The sequence below is a fragment of the Phycodurus eques genome, chromosome 1, assembly GCF_024500275.1.
Source record: "Phycodurus eques isolate BA_2022a chromosome 1, UOR_Pequ_1.1, whole genome shotgun sequence".
Taxonomy (NCBI): Eukaryota; Metazoa; Chordata; class Actinopteri; order Syngnathiformes; family Syngnathidae; genus Phycodurus; species Phycodurus eques.
Window position 1 is genome coordinate 5216441 of NC_084525.1, and position 21503 is coordinate 5237943.

The 21503-nt window shown below is 45.1% G+C and overlaps 1 protein-coding gene across 6 annotated transcripts in view; it reads left to right on the forward strand.

The window, feature by feature from the left end:
- Positions 1 to 215: 215 nt before the first annotated feature.
- LOC133400752 (serine/threonine-protein kinase WNK2-like) overlaps positions 216 to 21503 on the forward strand; it is a 48846-nt gene continuing 27558 nt past the window's right edge. For 5 of the 6 annotated variants that reach the window (XR_009768374.1, XM_061673549.1, XM_061673551.1 and 2 more), the window contains exons 1-2: positions 216 to 738; positions 2012 to 2790. Coding sequence is in view for 4 of the 6 variants with exons in the window: in XM_061673549.1 (XP_061529533.1) it covers positions 2185 to 2790 (606 nt within the window). In the remaining 2 variants the exon portion in view is untranslated. Of the gene's footprint in view, positions 739 to 2011; positions 2791 to 11332; positions 11479 to 21503 lie in introns of those variants that run through there. The other variant, XM_061673553.1, reaches the window with a different exon arrangement.

Below are 21503 nucleotides of genomic sequence, written 5' to 3' on the forward strand. Positions count from 1 at the left end.
ATAGAAATTTGTGATGTTTATTAACAACACTCTTTTACACATTTGTAGTTGTATTTTCACTTTACAGCGACTTTAAGCGTTAGCGTAAGTTTTACTGATGCGTCGGCTCACTTTTGTTGCGGAGCCTCGCTCCGGAGCTCTTCCGGCAGTGCGGCCTGATTGGCCGGCCCGCCCCCGGTCGTGAGCAGGGGCGTGGCCGCGCGTGAAGCCAAGCGAGCTGAACGTGGGCACCGGTGGGCAGCATCTCACACGGTGCCGCCCGGCCGTTGACGGCGATGAAGAAACGAACACTTGTCGTCCGCGTCGTGTATGTGTCGAGGGGTGGACGACTTTAAAGCAGCGCACATTTTTTTTTTCCGCCCATTTGTGGAAAAGTGGCGAAGTGGTGATGCGTCGTCGTCGTCGAGGGGGGAACGACAGCATCCAAGCAATATGAGCATTCCCGTGGCTTTCACATTGTGGGCGACACGCTTGTCCGCTGTGGGACTGGAACGCACTTGACGTGCCCACGTCGTGTAGACTTCTTGGCCGCGGCAGCAGGAACACAAAGGAGGATGACGCGCAGCTAATGTGGCCTTCCAAAATCCACATTTCGTCGTGGATTAGCGGCTAATTTACCTTTAGCGAGCTTCAGTAGTGATGATGATGATGATGATGATGATGGTGGTGGTGGTGGTGGTGCCACACGCACGCCTTTAGCATCAACTAAAAGCAAGTCGTGGGTGTGCTGTTCTGAAGGTAAATTATCCCCCCATCCTCGAATTTTTAAAATGTGTATTTCCACCCCCCCCTCCTCCCACCCATCCTCGAATTTTTTTAAATGTGGCGTCGTTTGTGTTTGAAAAGTACCTAGCTAATGGCTAATTCTTACTCCGCCCAGCCAATAATATTGGCTTCTTCTGCTAGCAAATTAGCAACGTGCAGTAAGGCATTGTTAATTCCCATCCTGAAATTGTGCCAAAGCACATATTTTACATCAGGGGAAAAAAATAAAAAATAAATCTCATGCCACACCACCAAACGAAAATGTCACAAAGAAGTGGGTACACAGGTTAATTGTGCACCTTCTACCACTTAATGGAGGAGTATGGAAATATTCTGCCTGTCAATTTACGCCGCTGGCATAGGTGATCAAAGATATATTATTTATACTAAAAAAACAATTTTTCAAAGACCAATCAGGTGAAATTGGATTATTTCCTATGGCACATGAGTAATTCTGGCGTTCCCCAACTTTTATTGAACAAAGGCGTAAAAGGCATTTTACATTAGAAACATGTCACGGCATACCACTAAACAAAAATATCACAAAAAAAGTACAGGTATATTGAAACAATGATGAGCTCGCCTCAATCTGCTCTAAAATGTACCGGTACTTACTTTGCGTGAAAACAACCTCTTTTGTTGAACACTAAGTTGACATACTTGCAGGAATCCGTGACTTAGTGCATTTTATGAATGGCAACAGGTGGATACAGAGGTTAATTGAATGATAGATATTATATGAGTCCAAAAGTTGCTCCCTTTGGATGTACTCGAAAGAATTACTGCCTAAGAGCAATTCAGTTATATTTAACTTTTTAGTGCCACACATATGCGTGCAATCCTTAAGAACTGGTTGTTTTGAAACCGTTGTTTAGGTTTGTTACTTTTATTTATGTGCAATACATTTCAATTTTATCATTATTGAAGTACAGTTGTTTATTTTTGTTTTTTCAAGCAGAGTGTTAAGGCTCAAACTGTGCAAAATGTTACAATGGCTTACAATAATACTTATGTTTTTATTATAAATTATATAATTGTAACAAAACTAATATTAGAAATAAAACCTCAGCATACCTAATGATCTCACATGGCACAATGGTTGGGAATCACTGTTGTAATGTGCATTTATTTCATTTACCTGCTTTATAGTCACTGTTTATTCAGAACGTTTGTGACGGCACATGAGACTCGATGTTATGTATAATGTCCTGACTAAAACTCTCTTTTGACAATGTTTGTTGTACAGATCTTGGTATTGGATTCCATCTTGTCATCCATGCCAGTGTTGTCGAAGGTGTCGACTGACAAACTGCATCACCGAGTGGAAGCTGCAGGTATTCATCTGTGCGCTGCATATTGGGAAGTGTGCCCATGGCGCCTATGACCTGCAAGCCAAAGTGACAGATGTCTTAAATCAGCATGGAGAAAGAAGCTCTCTCAAACACAGAGGAGCGCACACAAGCCAACTGTCCACCCACCTCGTGGCGTGAACTGCAAATAAGCATGTCGGAAGCCACGGGTGACAGATGCCTCGCGGGCTCAGCTGTGAGAGGTGGGAGCGTCCCTTCTTCCACTTATCAGAAGATTGTGCGGCAGAGATTCATCAGGAGAAGCCTGTGGTTCTCGGACACGGATGAGCAGGCCTCGGAGGCGTCTGAATGTGATCACCGGCTCCTTGATGTAAACCTGCGAATGGTAGCGGGCCGGACACGAGGTGCGAGCAGTGGTATACGAGAGGACTCCGGCACTGAGGGTCAAGACGGGCTAAAAGACACTGCGAAAGAAATTGCCAGAGCTAATGAGGAAAAGGGTAAAAGTGGAGGAGATGCACTAAATGCCACTAAAAGCACTGTCAAGGCAGCCAGTGAGGAGACGGAGGAAGAGGCGGAGATGAAGGCCGTGTCCACTTCTCCGGGGGGACGCTTCCTCAAATTTGACATTGAGCTCGGGAGAGGCTCCTTCAAAACTGTCTACAAGGGCCTGGATACTGACACCTGGGTGGAGGTTGCCTGGTGTGAGCTGCAGGTAAATGACACAAAGTATGCTAGTGTTGTATGTCGTGTGGCAAATGAAGCTGAGCCGTAAGGAGTAGACTTTATGCCGATCTGATCGGTGTTATCGGTATCGGCCGATAATTAGCGTTTTATGCTGATCGGCTTACATGTCATAAGTCGCCGAGCCGATCAATGACGTCATCGATCGGTTCCGCACAAGACATTTAACTCCGCGTCTTTGGCGCGTATGAATCCAAAAGCTAGTTTATTTTTAGCCTTGTCACGTGTCTTGTAGCGCAGTAATGTAACTATCTGACGGCCAATAAAGTATTTTCAATCTTGAGCGAGCGCCTGAAGAATGTACATGAGGAGCATGCCGCGTTCAAGCAATGCAGCGTGAAAAGAAAAAGAAAAAGCCAAACGGACACAAACTCTGGACAACCCCCATCCATATAGCTGGGACAGTGAGAAAGTTAGCGTAAGCATGTCATTAGCAGTATTTATTAAAGTAATTTATTTGCAATAAAGTAATCTAATTACAGTAAATTAGCACCCATCATTTCTTTCATGTAATGTTGATCTGACCTAAACTTATGTCAGTGGTCAATCCTTGAATGCCCCCTAGAGGTCATTGATGTTTTAACTTTTGTCTAAAGTGCTAGAGAATAATTTTGAGCTGGGATGGGCTCCAGCATGCCAGCGACCCTTCTGAGGATAAGCTGTACAGAAAATGGATGGATGGATACAGTACACAAGAATATACAATAAATGAACAAGTCATGTAAATAGACATGTTGCTCCATCTTGTGATCGGATCTGTTATCGTTTTTTTTAAACTTGGTGATCGGCCTCAAAAATCCTGATCGCGTAAATCCTAGAAAGGAGTGAACCATTATAAACTAAACCCCGCCATTCGTGGGGATGAGCGACCTGTCGCAAATAGCAAAAAAAAAAGCACAAGGAATAGATGCCTCCCCAAAATGCTTATAATTCTCTATATTACCGTAATGTCTTGTGTATAATGTGCATTCCCCCCCCCCCCCCCCCCAAAAGTGTCAAACATCAATGGTGCGCATTATACATAGGTATAGGGGGAAATGAAAAACTACTTTCCCATTTTATAAATGTATGCCGCCATCTAGAAGTTATGAAAAAGCAGTACACGTTCATTTCAATATGCCACCGCCACCTAGAGGTTATGAGAGAGGTGTACACTTCGATTCTAATATGCCAGCGCCACCTCGAGGCTATGAAAAAGGTGTAGCCTACACTTTTATTCCAATATGACAGGGCTACGTATGACTGCATACTATGTACAGTTGTGCGCAAACGTTTACATACCCTGGCATAATTTGTGAAATATTGTTTATTTAATACAACTGATGATTGAACAACAACCATCATTAATTTCTTCATGGTTATGTTTTGTTTGATGATAATGCTTTTCTGAAATGCTTGACAGTTTAATTTGAATCCCATTAAAATAAAACAAAATGTGTTTTGCCTGACCCTTCATGTTTTCTTTAAAGAATTGTACCCATCTTACAAATTCTGCCTGGGTAATCAAACATATGAGCACAACTGTGTGTTTTCTCATTCACGAAATAAAAGTAGGGCTGTGAATTTCAAAATAAGAGTAAGTAAATAAAAAGTATTATGTGTTCAAATAAAGTGCTTAACTTCAGAATAATAATTTGAAAAAATGAACAAAATACAGATACTTCATTTTGATCGTATGGGTCGAAAGCAAAATCATGCATTGTAAAAATGCATTTTACATAGGTAGAAGGGTTTTTCCAGAATTTTGAGGTCAACTTTGGGGGTGTGTATTATACATGTGTGCGCATTATACAGGAGAAATTACGGTAATTATTTAAACTGCAAATATAGCATAAACTATCATTCCAAAACACTTTAATATAATGTAAAACTCATCTTATAAACATTTCCCTTACAAATACAGATGATTTAATTTAATTTAGAAAAAAAATCACCCAGAAGCACACTTGGTCATGTACATACGGCGAAGCCTCTCCTTAAATTCCACAAACAACCCAGGCTAAACTTGGCTCCTCCCCGACATACAAAGATGATAATCTCTCAGTCAAAATGTAACACTTCAACAATGCTTATTTGACACAAATTACTATTTTCCTATTAGCCAAGGCTTTGGCACCATCTTGTGTGTGTGCTACAGAAAAAGCGCAGAATAAACTGTAAACTGTGAATAGGTTTGGGTTCCATGTAGTCTTTTATCAGAGATTCTTAAAGTGTTGTATCAGTACCACTAGTGCAGGGGTCACCAACATGGTGTCTGTGGGCACCAGGTAGGACCAAGGACCACGTGTAGCCTATTGTAAAAATAGCACACCAGTGAGATGTCTAATTTTTTTTTGTTGCTATTTTATTTTTAATTTTTTTTCAAACACACATTGGTGTACATTTGGAAATGACAATTTAAAAATAAGCTGGTCTAGTTCAGAGGTCGGCACGGTGGACGACTGGTTAGCACATCTGCCTCACAGTTTTGAGGACTGGGGTTTAGATCCCGGCACCGCCTGTGTGGAGTTTGCATATTCTCGCTGTGCCTGCGTGGGTTTTCTCCGGGAACTCCGGTTTCCTCCCACATCCCAAAAACATGCATGATCGGTTGATTGAGGACTTGCCCTTAGGTGTGAATGTGTGTGTGCGAATGGTTGTTTGTTTATATGTGCCCTGTGATCTGCAACGAAGACGTAACGGTGCTTTTACTCCGTTACAATGATCTAAATGCCGCTCGCTACTTGTATTTATCAATTATTGCTTATTTATGAACTATTTCGTGCGCGAGACTACGACTTTGACTTCCGCATTGGGCGCTGTTTCCAATTTAAGCGCTAGTGACATTTAAGTCTTGTTCACCAATCAAACGACACAAGAAAGTTACATGACCTCACACAACAGGCTTCCCGGGTATAGGTATTAAAACTAGATAAGCCAGCACGGCTGATTGTCGTGCCTACGTGGCGGCCAGTTTGGGAAGGTCGTCGTTACCGTGAAGGCAACGGCACGCTTCTCTTGTTTACATTAGACGAACAAAAACAATAGCTTTCATGTATTGTAGTATTTGTCTGGCACTGCCTGCCCAACCGTGGATATTTATATAACCTGAGAAAACACCATGCAGTAAATTGCAAATGTTTTTGGTGTTTATTATTTATTTATTTATTTTTTTATCGTTTCTGCTATTTACTCAGTACTTGAGCAATTATTTCAGTGTACTTTTTACTCTTACGCAAGTAATTTTTTGGGGGACTACTTTTTACTTTTACTTGAGTCACATTATTGTCAAGTAACAGTAGCCAAACAGGGATGTTTGGCTACTCTACCCGCCTCTGGAGCTACACTTACGTTTAAGCAACATTTTTGCTCATCAGATCAGCCAGTGTCGTATTTGTTGCACTGGTCTTTGGTATTTCCGCGTTGAGGTGCTGCTGGTCGTGGCCCTGGTTGTGGTCCCAGCGGAACCGCGAAGCACACGTAACATCGGCAACAAGAGCTGATCCGCTAGGACATCTTGTATTAATTAGGAAACACCCCTACAATTATCTAATTAGTTAACGAATGTTAATGGTAAATGTTTTAAGCGGCAGAGCGATGTTAGGGATTATGTCACAACACAGAATGAATTTACTCAAATTCAGAAATGGCCAATAAAAACAGAAAAATGGTGTACTTAATATTTTCCTGGAGGTTGCATTTGGGATTAGCCTTTGAAGTTGTTAATAGTGAAAGTGAAACAGAATGAGCGTGCTTAAAGAGGATGATGCTATTCATGTGGCACAGCTTGAAGCAGGCATCAGGTGCAGGTGGAGATGGGCCTGGCTCTAGTTGGAGGCCAGAACAAAAAACCGAAGCAGTGAGGCAAATTTAATTTTAATCTTAAATTTGTACATCAACATGTACTTGAGCGGTGTAAATAAATGTTTATCTGCGTGAAGAAAATTGTTTATTTTGCCTTCTTGTACTCTTCGGAGTCTTTCATATTGCTTAATTTATCCATCCATGCATCCATTTTCTGAGCCGCTTCTCCTCACGAGGGTCGCGGGCATGCTGGAGCCTATCCCAGCTATCATCGGGCAGGAGGCGGGGTACACCCTGAACTGGTTACCACCCAATCGCAGGGCACATACAAACAAACAACCATTCACACTCACAGTCACACCTACGGGCAATTTATAGTTGTCAATTAACCTAGCATGCATGTTTTTGGGATGTGGGAGGAAACCGGAGTACCTGGAGAAAACCCACACAGGCACGGGGTGAACATGCAAACTCCACACAGGCGGGGCTGGGGATTTGAACCCCAGTCGTCAGAACTGTGAGGCTGACGCTCTAACCAGTCGCCACCGTGCCGCTGCTTAATTTATGTTAAAATAAAAAAATTCTCTGCGGGTGCTTAGGGGATTCCCCTAGACCGTCCCTACAATGTTTTTTTTTTTGGTCACCCTTTTCATGCCTTTCATGCCATATCTGATTGTAGCACATGACCAAACCACAGCATTCGAGGGACACCGCCGATGAGGTGATTAAAAACTGTTTTATTTATTTATATATTTTTGTCCCTTCCAAATAATTTTAACAGCAATTAGTTTTTTTCAGAAGTGTGTATAAAACCGGTATCCCTTCACAGTAATCAGTAACCTACCCAAAAAGTGGCTTTCAATTTCAAAAAGGTTGGTTACTTTAGTGTGTTACTTTAGTGTGCCGTGAGCACTCTTCAGGAGTGCCGTGGAAAATTATCACATTTTACTTAATTGCTCAGAAAATTATATATTTCCAAGAAATGATGTATCTTTATTCATCTATTTGTGCCAGTGAGGCATAGTAATTAATGTATCCACTTTTTGTGACATTTTTGTTTGTTGGTGTGCCGTGAGATTTTTCAATTGCCTATATAATATATAGGCAATATATGCCTTGGATCCATAAAGGTTGGAAATCACTGCTCTTGTTGTACGAGAAAGAATCATTGATTCATTCATTTTCCGTACCGCTTATCCTCACTAGGGTTGCGGCGTGCTGGAGCCTATCCCGGCTGACTGGGCGAGAGGTGGGGTACACCCTGAATTGGTTTTCACCCAATCGCAGGGCACATATAAACAAACAACCATTCACACTCACATTGACACCTACGGGTAATTTAGAGTCTTAAATTAACCTACCATGCATGTTTTTGGAATGTGGGAGGAAACTGGAGTACCCGGAGAAAACCCACGCAGGCACGGGGAGGACATGCAAACGCCGCATAGGTGAGGCCAGATTTGAAACCGGGTCCTCAGTTTATCATTGTAATGTGCAGTAAATATTTTTACTGCACATAAAAATGATGTACAGTTCATCCATCCATCCCTTTTCTACCGCTTATCCGGGTCGGGTCGCGGGGGCAGTAGCTTTAGCAGGGACGCCCAGACTTCCTTCTCCCCAGCCACTTCATCCAGCTCTTCCGGGGGGATCCCGAGGCGTTCCCAGGCCAGCCGAAGGACGGAGTCTCTCCGGCGTGTCCTGGGTCGTCCCCGGGGTCTCCTCCCGGTGGGACGTGCCCGGAATACCTCGCCAGGGAGGTGTCCGGGAGGCATCCGAATCAGATGCCCCAGCCACCTCATCTGGCTCCTCTCAATGCGGAGGAGCAGCGGCTCTACTCTGAGATCCTCCCGGATGACCGGGCTTCTCACCCTATCTCTAAGGGAGAGCCCGGACAGCCTGCGGAGAAAAACTCATTTCGGCCGCTTGTATCCGGGATCTTGTTCTTTCGGTCACGACCCACAGCTCATGACCATAGGTGAGGGTAGGACCGAAAATCGACCGGTAAATAGAGAGCTTCGCCTTAGCTCCTTCTTTACCACAACAGACCGATACCTGCTCCAGTGAGAGTTGGAGCTCACGGCTTGATGAAGCCAACAGACCCACATCATCAGCAAAAAGCAGAGATGCAATACTGAGGCCACCAAACCGGACCCCCTCTACGCCTCGGCTGCGCCTAGAAATTCTGTCCATAAAAGTTATGAACAGAATCGGCGACAAAGGGCAGCCTTGGCGGAGTCCAACCCTCACCGGGAACAAGTCCGACTTACTGCCGGATATGCGGACCAAACTCTGACTACGGTCGTACAGGGACCGAACAGCCTGTATCAGGGGGTTCTGTACCCCATACTCCCGAAGCACCCTTAACAGGACTCCCCGAGGGACACGGTCGAACGCCTTCTCCAAGTCCACAAAACACATGTCGACTGGTTGGGAGAACTCCCATGCACCCTCGAGGACCCTGCCGAGGGTGTAGAGCTGGTCCACTGTTCCACGGCCAGGAAGAAAACCACACTGCTCCTCCTGAATCTGAGATTCGACTTCCCGACGGACCCTCCTCTCCAGCACCCCTGAATAGACCTTACCAGGGAGGCTGAGCAGTGTGATCCCCTTGTAGTTGGAACACACCCTCCGGTCCCCCTTCTTTAAAAGGGGGACCACCACCCCAGTCTGCCAATCCAGAGGCACTGTCCCCGATGTCCACGCGATGTTGCAGAGGCGTGTCAACCAGGACAGCCCCACAACATCCAGAGCCTTTAGGAACTCCGGGCGAATCTCATCCACCCCCGGGGCCCTGCCACCGAGGAGCTTTTTAACTACCTCGGTGACCTCAAACCCAGAGATAGGAGAGCCCGCCTCAGAGAACCCACACTCTGCTTCCTCATGGGAAGGCGTGTCGGTGGAATTGAGGAGGTCTTCGAAGTATTCTCCCCACCGACTCACAACGTCCCGAGTCGAGGTCAGCAGCGCCCCATCCCCACTATACACAGTGTTGGTGGTGCACTGCTTTCCTCTCCTGAGACGTAGGATGGTGGACCAGAATTTCCTCGAAGCCGTCCGGAAGTCTTTCTCCATGGCCTCACCGAACTCCTCCCATGCCCGAGATTTTGCTTCAGCGACCACCAGAGCTGCATTTCGCTTGGCCAGCCTAGGGTGTCCTGGTGCCAAGTGCACATGTGGACACCCTTATGCTTGAACATGGTGTTCGTTATGGACAATCCGTGACGAGCACAGAAGTCCAATAACAGAACACCGCTCGGGTTCTGATCGGGGGTGGGGGGGGGGCGTTCCTCCCAATCACGCCCTTCCAGGTCTCACTGTCATTGCCCACGTGAGCATTGAAGTCCCCCAACAGAACAATGGGAGTCCCCAGCGGGAGCGCTCTCCAGCACCCCCTCCAAGGACTCCAAAAAGGGTGGGTACTCTGAACTGGTGTGGGACGGGTCCTGACAAAAGTCAGGACCCGTCCCCCCCACCCGAAGGCGGAGGGAGGCTACCCTACCCACCGGGGTGAACCCCAACGTACAGGCGCCGAGCCGGGGGGCAATAAGTATACCCACACCTGCTCGGCGCCTCTCACCGTGGGCAACTCCAGAGTGGAAGAGAGTCCAACCCCTCTTGAGAGGACTGGTACCAGAGCCCAAGCTGTGTGTGGAGGCGAGTCCGACTATATCTAGTCGAAACTTCTCGACCTCACACACCAGCTCGGGCTCCTTCCCTGCCAGAGAGGTGACATTCCACGTCCCTTGAGCCAGCTTCTGGAGCCGGGGATCGGACCGCCAAGGTCCCCGTCTTCGGCCATCGCCCAGCTCACACTGCACCCGACCCACATGGCCCCTCCCACAGGTGGTGAGCCCATGGGAAGGGGGACCCACGTTACCTTTTCGGGCTAGGCCCGGCCACCAGGCGCTCGCCTTCGAGCCCCACCACCAGGCCTGGCTCCAGTGGGGGGCCCCGGTGACCCGCGTCCGGGCAAGGGAAAACGAAGTCCATTGTTTGTCGTCATGTACAGTTCAATTGTATTTTATGTTTAAGTACAATACATTTGCATTTAATCTTTCAGAACTGTTTGTTCAACAACAGTACATATTGTACAACAGTACAATTTTGAGCTCACTTTTATGGACAATACATTTTGATCAAATCTTATTTAAGTACACTTTTTTTGCTCCCATATATTTAAGCACAGTGTTGATGTTCAAAACTGTGCCTAGTCAATAATGTCAATAATAAATATAGACATAATTTTTAGGAATGAAACCTTACACTACACAGGTCTACTACATAGTTGTATTTTAACGTTGGTCATTTTAGTGGAACTTTTTATTTTTTGTATTTTTTGTTTTTTGAGGTGGTACTTGGTGTAAAAAGTTGGAGGACTACTGTTCAATATCTTTGAAAGATTAAACATTAGCTTGGAAGGGTCAGTCACGTTAAATATTTGAAGTGTTCGCCATCAAATTTACCCTTGTCCACAATAGTAGCTGGTACTGTATTTGCCCACTCCTGTTTAAGTTATTACAAATGATCAAATTTAAAATTGTATTCAGAGGGAAAACAAATCTCTGCCCAGCATTAGACTTAGCAATGCTAAATGCAAAGAATGCATTGTGATTTACTTTGCTCAGACAGGCAAATCAGCCGCTTAGACCTTGCACAGGTATTAACTAACAATAATTTCAGTCCTTTAGAGGCTATAGTTGGATTATCTTTTGGCTTCTCTCTCCCAGGAGGCTTACAAGAGGCCCTGCACTCAGATGTGCTGCTCTTTCAACATTCTGGGTCAACTTCTGAGTACAAGCTATACCGCCTTTCAAAGATCTTACAAAGTTGCAGTCGTTTGCAGGACATTGGCATTGGCAAAGAGTCACAAAAGGTAGACAGTGGATGACTTCATCTGGATGGTGATGTCATGCTGCGTGGTTATTGTGCATGGTGTCCAATCCCATTGCGGTCGGCTGAAGATGGGATATGCAACAGGAAGTAATTTACTGTATTTATTATTCCTCGCGAGTGACAGATAGTAAAACTCCCTCTAGTGGACGTTCGATAATGAGGTTAATCACAGCGCAACTGTTCTTAACGTTTATGTTCCTGCTACTGAAAGGCTTCTGAATGCCATTTTAAGTGCATTTTGTCAAAGTTGTACCAAGATACCAGACCTTTCCAGTTCCATTTTAAAACAGGCTGCCTCTTCAATGTGGCCATTTTGCATGCAGCCCAAACGGTGAATATTTGTATCCTTGTCGAGCCTAAAATGCTAATTATGGAAATAAACTTTTCTTCATCACACATTTTTTTCATTTTTATTAACATCTCTCCTCGACCCTTTGGTTTAGTTTTCTACTCGGGGAAACCCGTTTCTGGTTGGATGACAAGTTTCAGTTAAAAATATCCACCAATAAGCTCATACGGGCGGAAATTCTGTGAGGTTTTCCTCGTCAACGCATAGAAATGACCATGATGTTTCAAATGGCGTCACTTGCCCTAACAACTCCACTTGTATAGCGCAAATGCGGCATTTTGGGTGAGAATAGCAGTGTAGGCAGTAGAATAGGTTGCGTACATAAGTCATCAATTGTTTTTTTAATTTAATATTAATTTATAATTGAGAGTTTTAGAGGCCTCTGAAAATTCCACAAAGATGGCGACCACTTGTGATGTTGCTAATACAAGGTGTGTCCGAGAAGTTCCTGACCCAAACTCAATGTGAGTCAGACGATCATGCAGTACATATATGAAGAGATCCTGTGGCATTTGCTTAGTTTGAAGAGGTGTGGCAGGACAACTCGTGGCTGCTTCACCATGACAACGTGCAAGCTCACAGTGCCCTGAGCGACCGACACTTCCTGACTGTGCTGGACCAACTTCCCTACTCACCTGACCTGGCCACATGTGATTTTCTTTGCCTCTTTCCTAAGATCAAGCCGCTCATCAAGGGGAACTGTTTTGAAGACGTGGTCAACATCAAGATGGCCGTGCCGACGGAGCTGCGGAGGATCACAGAAGATTCCTTTCAGCAGTGCATGAAAGGGTAGCGGAGAAGGCTGAGAAACTGCCTTACATTCCAGGGGGATTATTTCCGAGGGGAAAACGTGTAGTTTGGATTTGAAACCTATCGTTCGTGACACCGATCCTGAAACCTTTCTGACACACCTTGTATGCAATCTCTTGGTCTTGTTTGTTGTGTGCATACTCCCCAGATCCGAGTTTACTCGTGAGGTGTCTGTGGTATTTGGCTGGCAGTAAGGTTGCGGTGCTGTCGATAAAATCTGGTTCTGGGTTTGTGGTTATGATACTGGTTATGATATTGTGACACAACCCTCTTAGCCTGGTAAACACACAAGGATTTTTCTTAAACGATTTAGTTATCTGCTTTAGACCCCACACACAAAGATTAAAAAATAAATAAAACATCTGGCATTTTTACAGTTTTTGTCGTATTGTGTGTAGTGTGCTCCAATAACCTTAACACAAAACATCACACACATAAATATTTTTTTGTTATCTTTAATCTTATAGGATAATTTTACAAGACCTAAAATATTCTGGCGTTTGATGTCCTTTGTCACAGGAAGGGGCAAAATCGTGACAAAAACAGCCCAACTGTCTTTATATCTGTACTGGGCCTCACAGTCCTTCCAGGAGATTTTGCCAGTACAAAGAGAGAGTCTCACTTTACTGTAGTCTCTGTTCCATCCATCCATCACTCCATTCTCTGAGCCGCTTCTCCTCACTAGGGAAACTCTTAAATGTAATTGTGAGAGGAAACGGACACTAACAGATGTACGTCTGCTTAAAACACAAAGGCACCAACAACAGAAGCCACAAATAGAATCATGACTGTACAATAAAGTTGGAAATTCCCAAGTGGATTGCTGGATGCTGTACTATACAGCCAATTTGGCACTTAAAAGCCTGGTGGGCCATGCGAGACCTCGTGGGAGTGACTGTAGGCTGAGGTTCCTCCAGCGGAAGCATACAACAAAAGCAGATTAAATATGTTGGCCTTGTCAAAGCAAATCAAAAATCACTTCTGCCATTTAGTCAGGTGTTACAATAAGCAATTAGGTGCGACAATCACCCCCACGGGTTCTAGGAATTCCTTTGCAACTCAGAGGAACTTTCCATAATCTTATTTGAGCAATGTTGTTTGCTGCTTAATGTCTGTTATGAAGTAATGGCTCACGCTTTGATACACATTATTAACCTCTTTGACACTAAGCTATTTTTGTTACACGAACTATGCTGTCTGAATTAGCCATGTGAAACAGTCCCTGGTCCACATTTTACTGGCTTGCATCAATCCGTGCTGGAATCGATTTACACATTGAAGCGCCTTGAAGGGACTGTGGATCTTAATGGTCTATATTTCAGTAAGAAGTTCAAAAAAGAAAAACAATTGGTCATTCATTTTTAAGTGAAATCTCTAATTTTGTCTTGTGCATTCATAATTGGTCTTTAACCAAGGAATAATATAATTTATCCGATTATTTGATAAAATTTTTAGTAGGCTACTCGCATACTAAAATATTCGATAGCCCTACTCTCATATGAACAGCCGCTATCTCACATGAATAACAGCTAGCTCCCCAAAATTATATTAAATCGCTAATTTAATATGCTGAAAAATCGCTAATTTATTAGCGTGTGATCGATTTAAAATGATAAACATGAGTGGCAAGTGCCACATCTTTGCAATCCTTATGAACCCAAGCAATCATATATGTGGCTTAATCTTCTAGAACTGTTTATATTATCATTTATCATTATAAAAAATTTACGTGGACATCTCTACTCATGGCAGCTTCTGAAAATCGGTCCAATAGTTTGGATTTTATGGAACGTTATAAGCATTTTCTTCTCCATATGCCTTCACTATACAGAAAAAGCTAAAAATTGCTTAATGTCAGAAAAATATCATCAATCATCACCCCAAAAAAATATGTGGACATCTGTCCTTATGCCCACCTTATCCTCTGAAAATATCAGAACGATAGCCCAAATACTATGGATGTTGGTCTATGGAAAGGAAAACGCTTCGCGTCCATTATACTAATACAAAAAAAAATAAAAATTTTTGGGATATTTTCATTGGTGTAAGTGGGCATAAATAGAGATGTCTACATAGGTTTTTGTGATGCTTGATGATAGTTTTCTGACATTAAGCAATGTTGAGGTTTTGGCCAGGAGATCCTCATCATGTGTCAGCAGTGTTGACGGCCACTAGTGCCCATCAAAGTCCGACGTCAACTGAGCCCCATGACCGTACACAAAGCCTTTAATATGTCACAAAATCAAATGCCTGTTTGATGTCATTGACCAAAACTAACAAACGACTGCCGTCGCAGCGATGTATAGTGCAAACACGGCGCCGTGATGGCAGTAGTGACAGCCAGTGTTGCCCACCAAAGTCCGCCTCTGTCAACACCGCCATGCACCTAACAGAAACTCCTGTGTCATCCATAGCAATCGATTTAAAAAAAACTAAACAAGTCTATTAAAATGTTCCAGTGTTACTATCTTCACTCATTATTGTCTGAAAAAACCCATCCAGACTTTTAATATAGGTAAAAATTACACCACAAAATACAGAGTAGTTCAATGAGGAAATGTCCTCATCTTCTGCGCTTGACGTGACAGTCTTACGTGTCTGTGGCTGAAAATAACATATTTTATCAGAAAACTTAACTGAAATTACTAATGAGTTACTAATTACTATTTTTTTCTGCCGACATCACGTGTAAATCCAGACCTATGGAATACGTGCCAATGTTCACAGGATTAGCTAGGTTCTTCATCATCAGAGCAGATGGGTTAAATTGCCACCCTCTGTATCGCAGCACCACAACTATTCATTGCTAATTATATTATGTTTGTGTGTGCGCGTGTTTCCGTGTTCAGAACATCCCCACCAGCTGTCATGCCATAGCTTCCGCGGGTTACTCGCGCCTACTGCTTTTTGTCCACAAGAAGCCTTGCTGCCTAGTAATACAAATGCCTATTCTGCATAAATATCTGCCTACAGTATTTATAGTACACTGCTCAAAGCAGAATTCTGTTACACTAGGTTTCACTCTTAGCATTTTGGTGTCCAGTATGATTTAAACCTTTCAGACTCTGAGGCATGACAAAATTGATAGAATATTAAACATTGGCAGTTGACTTCTGAGTTAAAGACGAATTGTCTTCTCCCTATTTTGTTGATTAATATTAATGCTATGCAAATAAGTGCACCGATACTTTGTGTGCTCACATAATTGTATTTTGAAAGGCATTTATTTGAAGGTGTGAGGGTTTATACCTGGTCATGTGCTTATGCTGGAAAAATAGCCATAGTTTGCTCACCTATCTTGACTCGCATATGTATACTTAAGTGACATCCCATTGTTAATTCATAAGGTTTAATATGACATCAGTCCCTCCTTTGCAGCTATAACAGCTTCAACTCTTCCGAATCGGTTTTCCACAATGTTTAGAAGTGTATTTATGGGACTTTTTGACCAATACTCCAGGAGCGCATTTGTGAGGTCACACACTGATTTTGGACGAAAAGGCCTGGCTCCCTAGGTCGCAGTTCGATGATCGAGTTTGTGGTCGTGTCATCGGACTTGCGGCCACATGTCTTGGACACTCGGGTGAAGAGAGGGGCGGAGCTGTCAACTGATCACCACCTGGTGGTGAGTTGGCTCCGATGGTGGGGGAAGATGCCGGTCCGACGTGGCAGGCCCAAACGTATTGTGAGGGTCTGCTGGGAACGTCTGGCAGAATCCCCTGTCAGAAGGAGTTTCAACTCCCACCTCCGACAGAACTTTGCTCATGTTCCGGGTAGGACACCAACGGTGAGGGATGCCGTCAAGCTGAAGAAGGAGTCATATTGGGCCTTTTTGGCCTGTGGGACTACTGAGGCAGCTGATGGGTACCGGCTGGCCAAGCGGAATGCAGCTCTGGTGGTCGCTGAAGCAAAAACTCGGGCATGGGAGGAGTTCGGTGAGGCCATGGAGAAAGACCTCCGGACGGCTTCGAGGAAATTCTGGTCCACCATCCGACGTCTCAGGAGAGGAAAGCAGTGCACCACCAACACTGTGTATAGTGGGGATGGGGCGCTGCTGACCTCGACTCGGGACGTTGTGAGTCGGTGGGGAGAATACTTCGAAGACTTCCTCAATTCCACCGACACGCCTTCCCATGAGGAAGCAGAGTGTGGGTTCTCTGAGGTGGGCTCTCCTATCTCTGGGTTTGAGGTCACGAGGTAGTTAAAAAGCTCCTCGGTGGCAGGGCCCCGGGGGTGGATGAGATTCGCCCGCAGTTCCTAAAGGCTCTGGATGTCGTGGGGCTGTCCTGGTTGACACGCCTCTGCAACATCGCGTGGACATCAGGGACAGTGCCTCTGGATTGGCAGACTGGGGTGGTGGTCCCCCTTTTTAAGAAGGGGGACTGGAGGGTGTGTTCCAACTACAGGGGGATCACACTGCTCAGCCTCCCTGGTAAGGTCTATTCAGGGGTGCTGGAGAGGAGGGTCCGTCGGGAAGTCGAATCTCAGATTCAGGAGGAGCAGTGTGGTTTTCGTCCTGGCCGTGGAACAGTGGACCAGCTCTACACCCTCGGCAGGGTCCTCGAGGGTACATGGGAGTTCGCCCAACCAGTCTACATGTGTTTTGTGGACTTGGAGAAGGCGTTCGACCGTGTCCCTCGGGGAGTCCTGTGGAGGGTGCTTCAGGAGTATGGGGTACCGAACCCCCTGATACGGGCTGTTCGGTCCCTGTACGACCGGAGTCAGAGTTTGGTCCGCATATCCGGCAGTAAGTCGGACTCGTTCCCGGTGAGGGTTGGACTCCGCCAAGGCTGCCCTTTGTCGCCGATTCTGTTCATAACTTTTATGGACAGAATTTCTAGGCGCAGCCGAGGCGTAGAGGGGGTCCGGTTTGGTGGCCTAAGTATTGCATCTCTGCTTTTTGCTGATGATGTGGTTCTGTTGGCTTCATCAAACCGTGAGCTCCAACTCTCACTGGAGCAGTTCGCAGCCGAGTGTGAAGCGGCTGGGATGAGAATCAGCACCTCCAAATCTGAGACCATGGTCCTCAGTCGGAAAAGGGTGTCGTGCCCTCTCCGGGTCGGGGATGAGATCCTGCCCCAAGTGAAGGAGTTCAAGTATCTTGGGGTCTTGTTCACGAGTGAGGGAAGAATGGAACGGGAGATCGACAGACGGATCGGTGCAGCGTCTGCAGTGATGCGGACTTTGTATCGGTCCGTTGTGGTAAAGAAGGAGCTAAGCCGAAAGGCGAAGCTCTCAATTTACCGGTCGATCTTCGTTCCTACCCTCACCTATGGTCATGAGCTGTGGGTCGTGACCGAAAGAACGAGATCCCGGATACATACACACCTCATCTGGCTCCTCCGCATTGAGAGGAGCCAGATGAGGTGGCTGGGCCATCTGCTTCAGATGCCTCCCGGACGCCTCCCCGGTGAGGTGTTCCGGGCACGTCCCACCGGGAGGAGACCCCGGGGACGACCCAGGACACGCTGGAGAGACTACGTCCTTCGGCTGGCCTGGGAACGCCTCGGGATCCCTCCGGAAGAGCTGGATGAAGTGGCTGGGGAGGGGGAAGTCTGGGCGTCCCTGCTAAAGCTACTGCCCCCGCGACCCGACCCGGATAAGCGGTAGAAAATGGATGGATGGATGGAGGCCTGGCTCTCAGTCTCCACACTGATTCTTCCCAAAGGTGTTCTACCAGGTTGAGGTCAGGACTCTGTCAAGTTCATCCACACAAAACTCTCTCATTCATGTCTTTATGGACCTTGCTTTGTGGGTGGGCCCATCCCGGGTGGGCCCATCCCCAAACTGTCCTCACAAAATTAGAAGCATGGAATTGTCCAAAATATTGAGCCCATCGTTCCAGTGAAAGAATGATTCAGCACATCAAAAGATTTTGGAGCAACAAGACAATGGACGGACATCATATTAAAAAGAATGGGATGTCACATAAATTCATACGTGCGTTAAAGCATGTGAGTAAATGCTTTTGGCAATATAGTGTACATTTTGTGTAATGTCAAATATTTGTACTGCTATAGGCTATGGTATGTGTGCATCACTCGTAATTTGTTGGTGATTGTCCAGTTTAGGGCTGTCAGTGTCGAATCTTTTTAGAATCAATTCTCGTATTCATTATTGATCGAATAATCAAATAATAATTGCCCCCCCCCCCAACACGGTTACTAAAGAACAAAAATATGAATAATATATATTGGCCCGATTAGCTATCGCAGCCAATTTCCCAGATCGGGCTCGATATAGTTTGTCAGGAAGGACAAAACTTCTTGTAGTGTGACATAATCCACAAACAACGAGTTGCCACTACGATAGCCCTACGCCGCCAAAGTCTGCCATGTTTGATTTTATTTATTTATTTATATTTATTTTTTTATTATTATTTATAAAATAAATGTATTATTATTTATTTATTTATTTTTTAGATCTTCCGTGTAGTGTGACATACTGTATCAGCGACAACTCTCCGACAGCGGACCTCGACCAGCGGACCTCGACCAGTAGGATTGTGCATTGTGACCGGCGCATCACCTCCCGTGCTTGCCGTTGTCAACATTTATTCACGCGCACAAACCAATGTTTACCTACGCTTTAGAGCATGATTCGACAGTGCTAGCACTAGTTTGCTAGGTTACATATCGTTTTGTTCCCTGCTTGCGAGCCGTATCGTATTAAAATTACAGGGGCAAAATACCTCTCCCGAGCACGGGGCGACGACCACACATTTTTCCTCATTTTGTTCTCCCTCTCCCCACCACATACACACACAATACATTGGCGCGGCGCATAGTTGTTGTCGCCGCTGTGGTAACGAGTGTATCTAGTCCCGTTGATCGGTGTCACGTTTTCTGGTTACGCCTCTCTGACAGTGTTTGATTTGACAAGATTAAGCCCAGTGATCGTAAAAGACAGGACATGGTGGTATCGGAATACAGGTCGTGTCGTGTTACCACTACCTGCCCGATATATGGTAAGATTTGATGGCCGTAGTCTGACATAGTGCAATCGGGAAAGATCAAATTTATCTTGTAGTCTGATCAACATAACATGCTTTTTATTCTCATTTATGAGAGAGAGATTTCAACCCTTAAACTGCAGATGTTGGTGCTGAGTGTATGGTATAAATTTGGTGTACAGAATTTGAGATAACAAATTGCTAAATGCCAAACGTTAGCAATCGCAATTAGAAATGAGCCTGTTAACGATTACCATTTTAGGTTAAAAAACACAAACTTACCATTCAGCTCACTCATCCTTACCTTGTTATATCTACATTACACATCTAACAGTGTCGAAAAAAATCACTTACAGACCTTCTTTTTCGTTTTTGGAAAAGCTTATCATTGGCCCAACACTGCATCTGTCTGCAATAAATGTCCGTGTGAAACATGGTTCTGGAACTTTTTCTCTTTTTTTTGTTTTTTTGGTCCCCCGCAAACTTAGCAGAGTCATTAGTTTTCTTTGTTTTTTTTTTGTTTTTTCTTGCAAGCTCTAGTCCAGTTGAGTCACTCGGTGTGCGGCAACTGGTGGGCCTTATTTCCTTTCTGTCATGTTTTTGTGTGTAATTTGTATCTGCTGTGCACTGCCTAAGCAGAGGCCTGCTCACATTCTGAAAATATGTATATACTGTGTATGGATGCTCTGAATTTAGATTTTTATTTTTTTTTGTCATGTCACCATGCATGCATGAATAAATGAATGATTGAGCAAATGTCTTGCTGGTGCTCCTGTTATGTCCTTTGTCCAGTGTGCATGTGGCACGAGTGTGAGGGTGATGTCTGTCAAAGGAGAGTCTCGGTGTCTCACCATGCTGTGCCTTACACGTAGTTTCTGAATTATGGAAAAGTCTCACTATCTGCTCTGAGGGAGATCAATGAAAGTGCGTGTGCATATGTGCGCGGGTGTGTCTGTGTGTGGTTATTATAATTGGGGAACTCACTGTGGTGGATTTGGGGGAGGGGGGGGGGGGAATTCCTGCAAGATGGCAGAGGAGATAATGAAAGCAGGACTCGAACTGGTCCAAGGGTGGAGGCCAAAGCTGTAGTGCATGGCTTAATTTTGCTTGACGCGGTGTCATTCCTGCACTGTACCTCTTTTTTCGTGCCTTGGGGATGACACATGCAGCCCAACTTGGTTGGACCCAGCCAGCCCCCCCATTGCTCAGCCTGCCTGAGTAGTTTTCTGCAGAGATGAATTATTCATGACTTTTAAGAAGAGTGCAGTGAAAATCCCCACCCCTGAGTTCTCCACACACAACCTGATAGGCCATATTCACACACACGCCACATTATCATGCAGTGTTAGAGCACATTATGATTCACCGTTCAATTTGAAATTATTTATTATTCCTCTGTGACCTTGAGCAGTTTCATCTCACTGGAGTTCATTGTGGGTAAACAATTGAATGTCTCATAGCTTTCAAGTTTTTCGTCCATCTCTGTGAGGGTGGGGTCATGATTATATAAGTCACTGCTGCAAGCGGGAGGAATTGCAGTAAAAGCGACACTTGGCCCTTTCTAGAACAATGTGCACCTTGCAGCCAGCCAGCCTTGCAGGGTGTCGCTACCAAAAGATGTGCTCCTCCTGTTCTGTGCGTGGGGGATAGTTGCTGATGTAGAGAAGGGAGTGGTTGCTTCAAGGGGTGCAAAGAGGCGGACAAATTGCAGCTATGGGGGATGGGAGGGAGCGGAGGTGGAGAATGAGATGGCAAGATATTGAAGGAAATGGACCGAGATAGAAGAGATCGATGACACGAAGCCTCTCACTGCAGCGTGGAGAGGGTGTGAGCACCGTTGGCATGAATACCCCCAAACCTACACGCGCACACACACGCACGCACACACACACAC